The 14,013-nt window shown below is 39.9% G+C and overlaps 1 protein-coding gene across 1 annotated transcript; it reads left to right on the top strand.

The window, feature by feature from the left end:
- Positions 1–702: 702 nt before the first annotated feature.
- Fgf20 (fibroblast growth factor 20) lies at positions 703–9,054 on the top strand. The gene is made up of 3 exons (XM_052752784.1): positions 703–1,742; positions 6,998–7,101; positions 8,246–9,054. The coding sequence occupies exons 1-3, from the start codon at positions 1,454–1,456 to the stop codon at positions 8,489–8,491; spliced, it is 639 nt and encodes a 212-aa protein (XP_052608744.1). The 5' UTR covers positions 703–1,453; the 3' UTR covers positions 8,492–9,054.
- Positions 9,055–14,013: the final 4,959 nt, after the last annotated feature.

The following is a 14,013-nucleotide window of genomic DNA, read 5'->3' as shown; positions in this document are numbered from 1 at the left end:
TCAATTCTTGTTTTGCAAGTATGTTTGGGTATTCTTAAATTTGACCAATAATTTTTGAAATCTCAGACACTCATCAAGAACCAATATTATTTCTGTTTAGTTGTATACTTGAAGTGTGAATTAAAAAAGGAAGAAAAGCTAGCTTCTAGGAAATTGTCACTAAGAAAAATGAAGTGCTCTTAGACTGGATAAGGGTCCAGAGGCGTCTATCGTTTATGACACGATTCCTGACATTCTTTTTGTATTCACGGCAAACCATAGAAATGCGAACCAGCCTATTTGGATGTACTCGCCATCCCTCGATTCCCGATTATACTGCGCTATTTCATTATTCTAATGAGAAGCCCAGGACCTCCACACACACCATTTATGAGTTCCGTATAGATAGAAGGCAGTCCTGGTTATATCATTTGCTGAGTTAAGATAAACATTAAAGAGAACTTGAGAAGGTGGTGGTGGGGGGGCAGGGTGTTCCCAACCTAAGCTTGATTATGTAAAGAAAATCCCCCATCTAAATGATAAAAGAAAAGAGTAATGCTTGTACATTTTATTAGTGTTTTAAAATTAGTGAGTTGAACTGTCAAAGCTTTGATTTTCCTTTCATGTGTGTCTGGGCAGGCCTAAGCCTCGGGTAACGCCCCTTCCCTTCCCCTTCTCCCTCCTTGCTTTTCTTTGCACCTGTCCACTGCAGGTTCCCAGCAGCTCCCAAGGAGTCCAATTCTCTTGTACGCTCTTTTTCCTCCTCCCACCCATCTCCGGTTCTGTACCCCCTCCCCCTTCTGTAGCCTGCAAGCTGGGCTCCTTCCCCCAGCTCCCTATCTCTCTGCAAATGAGCTCACATCAAAGGTGGGTTGGACAGCAGCAGCGGCCAGACAACACCCTGGTTGTCCCAGAGACAACCCAGAGGACCAGGGGTGTCGGCGGAGCCTCCCCGAATTTGCTGGCTGACTGACTTTGGCCAAGCGCAAGAAAGGAGTTTTCCAAGTCCTGGGTTGGTTTAGTCACTTCCGAAGAGCAAAAAAAAACGTGTTGAGAGGAGGCTGGTTTAAGATTTCAAACAAAACCAACCTCCCAGGCGCGCTTGAAAGGACTTGATTAGCATATGTCAAGAGGACCCGCATATATACCGGGAGTGTATGTACACAGGACTCTGATCTGATCAGTTTGCTGAGCTGGAGCCCCAGCCCCCAGCCCCAGCCTCAAATCAGCAGCCTCAGCTCTAGATGTTTCTGCAAAGCCAGCAGCCAGCTCTCACCTACCCAAGGAGAGAAGATCGCTTCCAAGACAGTGCAGTGCACTGTCCCTGCAGAGACCTCACAGGAGTAACCCAGCCTTAACTTTTTGTGCCTATTTTGCTATAATTTTTCCGCATTAGCCTCGCCACCCTTGCTACAGTTTTGATTGGGGTTCTCTTGTTTTCCGGAAATTCAACCTTTCTGTCCGGGGCCCCTCCATGGCTCCCTTAACCGAAGTCGGAGCCTTCTTGGGCGGCCTGGAGGGTTTGGGCCAGCAGGTGGGGTCGCACTTTTTGCTGCCTCCTGCAGGGGAGCGGCCGCCGCTGCTAGGCGAGCGGCGGGGCGCGTTGGAGCGGGGTGCCCGAGGCGGCGGGCCGGGTTCGGTGGAGCTGGCGCACCTGCACGGTATCCTGCGCCGGCGGCAGCTTTACTGCCGCACCGGCTTCCACCTGCAGATCCTGCCCGACGGCAGCGTGCAGGGCACTCGGCAGGATCACAGCCTCTTCGGTAGGTACAAGCATCCCGCCCCGCCCTTGTGCCCTCAACTCCCTTCCTCTTCTTCTCACCTCTCTCCCTCCACGCCGGCGGAATGAGCAAGGGCTGCCTGAGCCCCTAGACCCATGGGGTGCGAGGTGCTCTGGGCTTGGGAGAAATTGTCCTGCCCTGGAGGAGCGCAGCTCCCCATACAGGGCGTGGGAGGAGAAAGCGTGGATGGGTTCCTCACCCGGGGGCACGATGCTGCTCTGTTTTCTCTACTGCCTGGGGCCCCAAGTCTTGGACGAGGAACCATGTTTTACCCCACCTAACCCGCCCCCAGCTTTACCCTGCAGTCCTTGCTACGTAGGCAGTTTTATTATAAGAGGTACCTATATCGTGTTCTCTTCCTTACACACTTGTAATTCTGTGTCCACTTTTTGGAAATTAATAACGGGAAGCATCCCGTATCTTAAAGCATGCCCCGCAGTTACGCGGCTAATCCTCCGGTTTCTCACTCTGAAGGATGGTTCTTAAACAGGATGTGACTCTTCACAGCTCTACTTGGAGGACTGCCTGACTGCAGTTTTCTGAGTTCCTGGCTAGGGGGTGGGGGGTGGAGGGAGATGGAGAGAGGGAGGAGGGAGAAGGACGGAGCATGCCCACCTGGCCAAGTCTCCCTTTAGAAATTGCGAAACTCGAAAGCAGAGATCTTGGTATTGACCTTAGGTACGAGGAAATGGGAAAGAGAAAGAAGATACGGCTGGGAACACAGAGAATCGTTTCTGCATACAGCCAGCAGTACCTGGGAGCAGAAGGGGTTAATAGGATGAAGCTGATTCTAGATTAGATCAGTAAAGTTTCTACTGTTCCTTACTCCTGGGCCAGCCAGGTAGCTAGCAAGCGCTCTCCTCAGTGTGAGTCCTGCTTCCTTGCTTGTACAACAGACAAGATAGGTTAAATCCCATGGTTTGCTAAAGGTGCCTTTTGGTTCTAATATCCCGGGATACTTCCCCTGTGGCTATTTTTTTTTTTTTCTCATCAGTTAACCTGCTAACATGCTCAAGGGACTTTCCTTATCTAACCTGTGATGTCATTGGAGGGTGTCATTATATTAAAAAATACATACATAATATCATTTATTTGTCGCCAGCATGAGGAAGCCCTACACAACTTTTTTTTTTTTCTACAGTATATCATCTCGGTGTCGCTCTTTCTTGTCTCATGCTCGTCTTAGCCTTACACTCCCATTTCTTTTCGCACTTGCAGCGCTCATTAAAACTTTGGAGAGTGTAAATCTCCACTTCAGGAGCATTTGTAACCTTAGATGGGAGAATAAGCATGTGGTGGTCATTTGGCAGCACTTAAGGGCTTAGAAAACTTGACTTTTAAAAACCCACGTGTTTGCAGCTTCCACTGATCTCTTCCAAATTCCCACTGACTGTGAGTCAAGAGTGTCATGACCTAGTGGCCAACCTGGGGTCACTTTTGGAAAGTGTTTTTTAAATGGAGGAGGCTGACACCGAAGAATTTGCTGACCAGGTGGCCCACTGACTGACTGTAGAATGACTGTAGCCTACTCCTTACATAAAAATCTCCCGAAATGTGCTAACTCTTTCAGGCAAAGCAGCTGAGAGTTCAATGTAAGCAATATCCGACTTTCCCCCCTCATACCAATAGAGTAAGAAAATTCTTCTTATAAGCCACTTGTAATGTAATTGTTACCTCTTCCTCGGGTGTGTTCTATCTCCTTAGAAGACAGATTCTGTTGGAATAGATTAATGAATACTCGCAGACTTGGTAACCTTCCTTGAGCTGCATTGAAATCTGATCCTTTAGGAATGGGTGTGGCATATTTTTATTAGGATACCGTAAAGCTTATATGTTGTATGATTGTTTAGGAAAATATGACTTTGATTCTGTGTTGGCTTAAGTCACACTTTGGTGGTAGGTTATATAGAGGAACAAAATAATCACTGTTATGTAAAGGGAAGACAACCCATATTAGTGTGTGAGCCTAAAGTAACAGTCTCTTTATGATACCTTAAAGTGCTCTAAATATCACAACTGACTGCCAGAGGATAGGGGACAAGGTCAAATTTAATGTATGCAATGTGGTGTGCTTCTCCATCCTCTTTTGCTAGTGCCTTAATAACTAAGCATTAAATGATATCCATTAAAAAAACCTCACTTCTGTGATGTTAAAATAAGAATTTTGAAAAAACCCTCAATGATGGCTACTTAAGATATTAAATATCACTAAAATAGTTTTATGATAATTTAAACACAACAAATAAAAACTCAAATTTTTAAAAATTTAAAACCATATCTACTGAACTTAAACAGAGAGTTCTCAGTGAGGCCAAAATAATATCTCATCCGAGCTACCTGGATCTCTCTAGCAGAGTTTTTCTGCACAGTAGTATAGAAGGAAGACTTTACCTAACACGTAAACATAGAATCATTCCTTTAGAAAAAAGTGTAGCCTGAGATCAAACATATTCATTTAAAGCCTTTTCCTTTATTCTCCTCTGTTCTCCATAGATTTGTCTGATGTGGTTGCATTGTGGGTTGACTCACCTGTTTATTATGATTTGAGAAAAGGCTGGCTTTGAAAATGATACCAGAAAGACAAAGGACCTCCAAGTCTTTTTATGGGACACTGGGCATTAGAAAATCTACCTAAAATCTGTGATTACCTCTTAAGGAAAGTGCTTCATGTCTATTCTTTGGAAGAGAATTAGCTTAGTTGCCACCTCATATTATAAATAAGAAAGACTTGTCACATCTCATTTAAGAATCAAACGATTACAAATTACTATGTGGTATACTATTTCTTTGGTGAGAAAAAGGATCAGAATTTAAAAGTGTGGCTAAAATCTTTAGGAGGGGCACAAAAACACACGTAATCTTTTCCCCATCAGTTCCATGAGCCATTGCAAAATCATTTATGCCTGGTTATGTATAAGGTTTTACATGTTGTTTAATAAAGCTAAAACTATTGGATATAATTATTCTAAAGATGTGTAATCATTTTTACTTATGTAATTACATATTTTGGACAGCATTATCTTAAGATAAGATTTAATGTGTAGGTGGAGTGTGTCCTGGGGTAGAAACATTGGGTATACAACAGCCACACATAGTTTTTAATTTGAGTGAATATTCAATATAATTTAAAGTAATTACACATTTATAATTATATCCTGGGTGAGATTCCATTTATATATATTTATGCCAATTATGGTTCAGGTTTATATTTTTGTTCCTAACATGGAACTTTCACTGAGGAGCTTGGCAGTGAGTGTGATTTTCCTCCACTATCCCTCAGTCCACAGCTGCATTGTGCTGGTGTCCTGTGGAGTCTAGACCTTCCTGCTGCATCCTATCTTCCCTGCTTCAGCCTCTCAATCAGGGAGACTGGCTCTTTCAAACAATTTACAGGCTATGTAGTAGTGCATTGTGCTGTAAGATCCCTGATAGTCTAGAGTTCGACTAGTATGAAAGTCCTAATAGTTCCAAAGAGCTCATCCATCTTACTAAGAATCTATGCTGTGCATTTTTTTTTGGCCAAAGAGCAAATTAATAATCTCTATGTAGAACAGAGCTTTCCATATCAGCAAACAGTCAGATTCTGTACTTTCTCTTGGCTTTGGGAGTATCATGTGTCCAAACAGGAACTTGTACAATAAATCAGGAAATGACTTAAGAGCAAGAGTCAGGCTAAATGGTACACATTTATGCTATTTGTAAAGCTTAGGGTAGGGTGAAGACAAAAAGTTATAAAGGAAGGTAGGTCCAAGCACAGTACATATGGTGACACTTGTTCAGCATTCTAAGGAAAGGACCAGAAAAAGGCATCAGTGGTCCAAAGGTTTGTGTGTACAGCAAAAAAAAAAGGGTGTCACACAGAGACACACTGTCTTCTTAAACTGTAGTTTGTTAATGTATTAAGTTCAGAACTTTCAAAATTAGTTTATCTCTTCTTACATCAAAATAATTCCAGAAAATTATGCATAGAAAAATCGATTTATATGCTAAACTCTGGGTATCTGGCTATCATATAAAATGAATTATAAAGCCTTATTATTTCTCTGAACTGAACATTTTATTTTTATATCTCATGGAATAGGATATAGCACATTTTTGTAATCTACAAAGTCGAGAAACTATTGTACCCTCACATGTGTCTTAGAATCATTAGATTACGGTTCAGAAAATGTAAGTTCAAGCACCATTTTTATCAGTTACAAAGGTCATATCCCATGGTCATGTTACAAAGGCATTTCAGTCAATGTTTTTGAGCCTCAGTTTCTTTCTATCTAACACGGGAATAAAAGTATCTTCCTCCCTTATTATCAGAGAATTTTTGAAGTTGAGGTAAAAATTAATTATTAGCTCTTTATTTTTTAAATTTTTATTCTATGTGCATGTGTGTTTTGTCTGCATATATGCCTGTGTACCACATGTGTACTGCAGTGCTCACAGAAGCCAGAGAAGGCATCAGATCCTCTGGAAATCAAGATGTATCTGGTTGTTCTCTGCCATTTGGGTGCTGGGAACCAAACCTGGGTCCTCTGCAAGAACAATGTCTTAGGTTTTCCATGGTTGTTATAAAACAGGAATCAAAAGGAACTTGGGGAAAGAAAAGATGCATTTCATTTGCAATTCCCAGGTTACTAGTGAAGGAAGCCAGGTCAGGAGCCTGGAGGAAGGAATGTTGTTTACAGGTTTGCTTCTTATAGCTTACTAAGTTTGATTTCTAATGGCACCCAGGACCACCTGCCCAGGGAATGAACTATCCATATTGGGCTGGGCCCTTCCATATCAATCATCAGTCAAGAAAATTACCATGGCTTTGCCCACAGGCCAACCTGATTAGACGCTTTTTCTCCATTGAGGTTCCCTCCTCTGAGGCGACTCTAGCTTGTGTCAACTTGATAGGGAAAAAATCAACACAAGCTGCAAGTACTCTTAGTTGATGAACCATCTTTCCAGCCCAGAAGAAGCTTTTTAGAAGCTTTGAAATAATGTTATACCCATATGAAGTATAAGAGATTGGTCTGATTCTTATAAATGAGATCAAAATAATTCATGGAAAACGGTTATAATTAACTGGTAGAACCATGGAAGACCAGAAGTAACTTTGTCACCTATTCATTTATGATGACAGTAGCTTCCATTTATTTGTGGAATGAATGCTTTAAAGTGCTGATCTTTATCACTGTCCTTCCTGTAGTTATATGTTCATTAATCAGTCCAAATCTTTAATTTGTTTAAAAATTCAGGTATCCTGGAATTCATCAGTGTGGCAGTGGGACTGGTCAGCATCAGAGGCGTGGACAGTGGTCTTTACCTTGGAATGAATGACAAAGGAGAACTCTATGGATCAGTATGTATTATCATTTTTGATTATTATTATAATTCTTAAAATTATGATTTTAATTAAAGTGTCTATCTATAATGACTGGTAAGCATTATTATATGTGACTGACATAAATTATATATGTCTACATACTTGTATAAAAATTAGAAACTAATATCCTAAATTTAAGTGTGTTGAAGTCAGAGTATAGTCATTCAATATTATGTTTTAAGTTTTCAACCATTATTGCCATAATCTCACCTGGTCTTCCTGTCCATTGTCCTGAGTCTTTCCAATTCCTCTGTATTTTGATCATCCTACCAGAAATAGAACATTAGGTGTCAGCTCTGGAAAAACAAACGAACAAAAAAAGATTCTAATGTATGGTGATCTGAAGATAGAATTAGAAAACAATTGATAGAACTTTGAGAAAGTACACGCACACAGTGTTCATGGTATGTGTTGAAATAAATAAACAATTGAGGTCTCACCTTTAAAGTATATGTATATATGAACACACACACACACACACACACACACACACACACAGAGAGAGAGAGAGAGAGAGAGAGAGAGAGAGAGAGAGAGAGAGAGAGAGAGAGAGATTTTGAAAATAAAAGAAACCATTGAAGTTCTACTTCATTTTCCTTGATATTAATAGTAGCATACTCAGAAGCTAACCATGGGAAATTTAATCATTGAATAATACATTTATAAGATGATATCTGATTTGAAGTGATGAACTTGAGTTAGGAATTTAAATTGTAGCAAGGTTTTGAGTTTTCCAACTTGGTAGCAGAGATTTAATGTTCCTGCCTTTGGTATCTAGCTCATGATGAGACAAGATAAACTACAGACCCACTTAGTGATGGGGGCAGGAAGGAGATAATACAGAACACAGGAAAGCTCAAAATATTTATTGCATGTTTGAAAATAAAATCAAAAGTTGGAATATTTGGTATAAAGTTCCTTGAACTACTGGATAAAGTGAAATAGAGAAAAGAATTGCACATGATGTATGAACAAAATCAAAACAAAACATTGTAATTTAACTTGACAAGGATATAGCTATAAGCAAAGACATACTATAGAGTTGAGACTTTTATGGAGAACTTAATTTGAAGGCATTTCTAAAAGGCTTTCTTTCTTTTCTCTTTTTTTTTTTAAAAAGGAGAAATTGACTTCGGAATGCATCTTCAGGGAGCAATTTGAAGAGAACTGGTATAATACCTATTCATCCAACATATATAAGCATGGAGACACTGGCCGCAGGTATTTTGTAGCACTTAACAAAGATGGAACTCCAAGAGATGGTGCCAGATCCAAAAGACATCAAAAATTTACTCATTTCTTACCAAGACCAGTGGACCCAGAAAGAGTTCCAGAATTATACAAAGACTTACTGATGTACACTTGATGAACCTGGAGCCATTATTTTTAAGTCACAGTTTCTGTTAAATAACACTGAAGATGTTCAGAATATTACAAAGTCTGTTTTTCACTGAGAGACTGCATTTGTGAAGAATATTGAGAATAAGGAATTAACTTGAAGCAAAGCAAGATCATTCCTCATAAATGGATTATATTTCCTCAGACTCATTGGCCCAGTCTTACCAGCTGACTGAAGCTGAAATCAGTTAATCTGTGGATAATGTGAATCTTGCTGCTGATGCCTCACCTCTCTGGATAATGTTTACTTTGGACATTTACCTTAAGAATAGATACTTCATGTTGAAGAAGTGTATCAAAATGACATAATTACTGCCTCATAAATTCTGAGGACCTTGTAGAAGTCTGCAGGTTATAACATTATACATAAAACAAAACAAAAATCAAAATTCTAGATGACTTTGAGCTACAAAACATGCCACACCAGGATGGAACATTTCTTTTAGAAGAATGGACCTATTTATACATTTTTCAATTTATAAATATTTATTATATATATTTATTTATTAAAGAGTTTATTTTTACTGGTATATGAAGACTATACAAAATAAAGCAAACAAAACAACAACAAAATGTCCTTTATTGTTCCATTACATTGTTTTTGTCTTGGGCTGTAAAGAAGACTTCATTATAACCACAGAATAAAACTTTCATTTGTTTTTTAAAATTAAGTAAAGTGTAGGTTATATTTCTATGCAATGACTAGCCTTCTAAACGAACCATGGGTCCCTTTTGGCCTTGAAAAATGTTTTATTGATTTGTTTTGAATTTAATACAGGTTTGAAAGGGAATTAAACATTTTTATTTTATGCTTTTTTTTTTTTTTTTGGTTTTTCGAGACAGGGTTTCTCTGTGTAGCGTTGCGCCTTTCCTGGAACTCACTTGGTAGCCCAGGCTGGCCTCAAACTCACAGAGATCCGCCTGCCTCTGCCTCCCGAGTGCTGGGATTAAAGGCGTGTGCCACCACCGCCCGGCTTATTTTATGCTTTTGATAACATTGATTTTTCAGGCGAGAGCTGTTCTATTATAGAAGATAACTTAAAATGAGAAAAGTCTAAGTGGCCTAGGAAAAATCTTTAGTATTTAGAGCTTATGATATTGAAGTTATCAAATAATATAGTCAATTCATGTTTACTTGTTTTGTAGGCTTCATATGAAAAAAAAAAACCAAAACAGTTTCTTTCACCCCATGTGATCATAGAAAGAATTAGTCCTTGTAGAACCTCTATTAACAATAGCAAGGTCTTAACCACTTGAGTTAGGTGTTCTTCCCATTGGTGCATCCAATATTCATTCATGGTTACTACATAGTAGACACTGTGTTGAGTACTAAGGAATGTGATGATAAAGAGGAAATCATTCCTGCATCGTGGAGCTTAATGTGTGGTCAGAGAAAGTTTTAGAAAACAAGGAGATTAACAATACCCTAAGTGTGAACTGCAATGTACTTCAACAAGTTTTACACACTGGAAAAAAAAGAAGGAGAGAACAGACTCAGAGGATGGATGGTCCAGGGAAAGCTTCTCTAAGGAGGTGAAATTTCTGGTGGACTCAAAACATCAAGAAAGAGATAACCAGGCTGAAAGGTGTAGATAAGGGAAACAATGAATACTCTTTCCTTCAAAAAAAATCTAAGCTCCCTCATGTCCCATCAGTGACTTCAAAGATGTTGATGGCCAGGCAATTTCCAAGGGGAATTTTCCAGGAGAGTTTAACCTCAAAGATACTCATATTTGTATGAAATATGTAACCATTTGCTTTCCAACCCGTTCACACAGATTTTTGTAAGGGAAACAACCAGTTTTTTCTTTTATCTTTTAGTTCTTTTGACACAGGGTCAGTGTAGCTCGAACTGATCTAGAACTTTCTATGTAGACTAGGCTGGCCTTGGACTCACAGATCATAGATCAGCTTAGCAATAAATGTGAGTACTAACCAGCTGATGAGTTTCTTAGGGGAATGGAACCTCTACCAAGCGAAGCTGAGGGAATGGTTTCTGCTCTGGCTGGGATTCTGAGCATTTCTTCCCTTTCTGGTTCTCCCCACATCTCATGCTGTTGTGTAGAGGGATGTGACAGTCTTATTTCCGGGCTCATGCTGCAGCTGTCCTGTTTTGTATCATGAATATCTAAAGTTGACTGTCTGGTTGAGTAGGAAGTTTATTCTCATCAAATTAATTCCCTGCATTGACTACTTCTCTAATAGGGATGCTGTGTAGAGCTGATTTGTCTTACTCTTTCAGACAGGAAGTTGATGGGATTACATCTATATTTTGCAGACTGTGAGATGAATGAGAGTACTAATTCTTATGAATGAAGGAGTTGGAATGGAGGGGATTCAGCAGAAACTAGAATACTAATTGCATGTAAATAATATCTTGGTTGCTTGAATCTAGATCTGAAAAATCTCTCCTTCATAACACAGAGACACAACATTTTCTTCATTACACAAATCAGACATTTTACTGGGCATAGGGTAAACTTTTAAAGTTCATTTAGTTCCTGTAAGAGTGGCCCTAAGCTTATTTCTAGAGCTAGTTACTTGTCCAAGGTTGACTAATCATACATACCATCTTAGTCATAGAATCTAATATAAGGATCAACTAACTGGGTCAAATGAAGCCCTTTTGGGGTCTTCCCGAGACTCCAAAGTAAGACAGGTTTTCTTCTGACATGGCGAGGATTAAGAACCAAGTAAGTTTCCAGTTTCTGGTTCTCAGTGATGACATACATGAAAACCCAAAGCAGAACTGAATTTCAAAACTATGTAAAAGAGGAGTGACAGAGATGGTCTTGGAACCCAAACAAGAACTCTTAATTGTCTGGCGAGATTTTAGAGCCTCCTGTTTCCTTCCCTGCTCCTTTGTTCTTAAGAGAGAGAGTTTTGATATGTAGCTCTACTGGCCTGGATCTCACTCTCTAGACCAGGCTAGTCTCCAGCTTGCAGAAAAGCTTATGCTCCTGCCTCTCACTGTCTGCACTACAGATAGGTGCCACTATGCCTGACTGATCTCCTTCTTTTTAAACCAAAGTGTTGATAGCTTTTACATTGTGACTATCCTATCACTTAATATTGGATATGTCTGGAGTATAAAATTGTCTTTTTAGTTTCACAAGCACACAGATTAAAAGCAACTGAGCTGTAGGAACTCCTATGTACACCCTATGAGTTTCTTTCATACATGAATAGATGTATATAATGACATTTTGGACTTTTAGATGTCAATAAAGCATCAATACCATTGGAGACACCTTGGAGAAGAAGAATTTTATGTTTAATTTCCCTGAATCCCAGCCCAATGCTCGTGCTTTTGTGCAATACCTCCCTGTGAAGTAGGTGTGGGTGCTTCCTAAAAATGGAATACAGAAAAGTGAGGGGTGCTGTACCTATCATGACACATAAAACTCAGTTTCAGTGTATGCTTTCTAGCATTAGGGATTCTCCTTGCTGAATGGATGAGATAAGCACCATGATGGGGAAAGCCAGAGTAGAAATAAGCTTCAGGTGGCCTGTAGGAGCCAAAGATAACATCCAGCTGATAACTAGCCAAAAGCCACACCCCATCCTACAACTGCAAGACATCAATTTCTGCCAGGAATGTTAATATAATTCGATTAATTTAAGGACAATTTCTGTATGCTACAAATTTATGTAAAATTTCAATGTAAAGATTAAAAGATTAATAGCATCAAGATATTTTTGCATGACCCCCAAATCAGATGGACCTAAAGAACCCCCAAATGGACCATTTTAATTCCCGTCTTTCATACTGCTACCCCAAAGGCTTCATCAGGCTACAGTGTAATATTTCAATTATGTGGAAAATATGCATTGCCTTGCATGTGTAGTAATGTACCTATTGAATGTTCTATAAGTAGTAAGTAGAAACATTTAACTTGCATTATTGTTTTGCTGAAAATATCCTACCAGGTTTTCCTTTTATCTTATCACAACCCTGATCATCCATGGCTATCCTAGAATGTGTTCCACTCAACTTTAATTGGTATTTCTAGTTGTTGAAATAGCATAGATTGATCTCTTTCCTGGAAGACCATCCCACCCCACCCCCCACACACACATAGGCGTTGCCTATAGGGCTGAGCTAGGTAGGATATTTTAAGATCATAGCTTTTCTTCATGCAGAGCTTCTGATGGGCAAGGCTGAAATACATCAAACAGTGTCAGCAGGCAAAAAAGTTCCCACATATACTACAAATAGCTTTGATTTGCATCAGATTGAGTAACCTTACATTCAGGTCCCCAAAGTGCATTGAGGTTGTACTACAACCTTGTGCTCCAGCCTTGCTTGGTAGGACCAGTTTGCAGAACAGAAATGCTAGAGAACTAAGACACTATCAAAAAAAAAAGAGCCAAAGAAAATCTTGTAGCTGAAAAAAAGAGACCCCAAAGGCTTTTTCTTGTATTGGAATTCCCTTGCTCCCTTTTGTTAAAACATTTAGCATATCATTGTTCCTCTGTCCATAAACTTCCCTTCTGGTTTGTAGAGCACAAGTTCTCAGAGCATTAACTGTCATTACCATCATCCTGACAGCAGCTGTGACTACTTGCAACGGACCCTCATGGTTAGGCTTGTTGATGTTCGCGCCTAGAGGAAGGGTTGTGAGGATGTACATTAGACCCTCACTTGTATACTTCTCTCCCACCTGTGTGCAATTCCTGAGGTCTCAGATGTGATAGAGTATATAAAGTGTGGAAGGTTAACTAAAAGGGGATCTTTATTTGTGCTGCTGTGGGGAAACCATTGTTCACGCTAGGGCAAGACTCTATGATGGTGTAGCTATTTAGGAGTCATCAAATTTCCTCATATATTGACCCAATAAACTCATTGATTCCCCAAGCTGAACTTGGGTGACGTCAGACTTTGGTCTGTTGGTGCCCTGTCTGGAGTGAAGGGACATTTGTTCACATCTCCCTGGAAAAGTCCACACAGCAGCAGCTTCTGATTGGTTAACACATTTTCTTCCAAAGAGAATTTGAGATTATGTATATTTCTGGCAGCCAGAAATCACTATGTTTTTTTATTTCATCAAGAGCCCCCAGCCCCAATAGTTACCGTTATAGGGAGCAGAGGGCTGTAGAGCCCAGTTCATGCTTACCTAACATGGCAATAATATAGACATTCAGTATTGGCTAAGATGACTAGTGCTGGATATGGGGGTGAGCGTGTGTGTGGGGGGTGTGTGCAGGGATATGAGTCGGCACAAATTGGCTAATACTAGACGCCTGGGGAACCCAAAAGTAAACAATGATGTAATCTGTTATATAACTACTTTTGGCAAAATGCCACTTTAATGTGGGTTCTGTATAAATATGTCCTGAGACTAAGGTTGGGTGCCCTAAGCCTGAGTACTTAAAATATGTTGCATGTGCTTGAGGGTCTAAGCATCTCCTTTAATTTCCTGTTTCCTTTTGACTCCCTTTCTGTCTGTGCCTCCAGAGCTCAGGCTCATCAGATTAATAAGAAAGTCT

This window comes from Peromyscus californicus, unplaced genomic scaffold (genome assembly GCF_007827085.1).
Source record: "Peromyscus californicus insignis strain IS unplaced genomic scaffold, ASM782708v3 Scaffold_23__1_contigs__length_62951481, whole genome shotgun sequence".
Lineage (NCBI taxonomy): Eukaryota > Metazoa > Chordata > Mammalia > Rodentia > Cricetidae > Peromyscus > Peromyscus californicus.
Note: the sequence above shows the minus strand (reverse complement) of the source record. Positions and strands in the feature narration are given on the sequence as shown.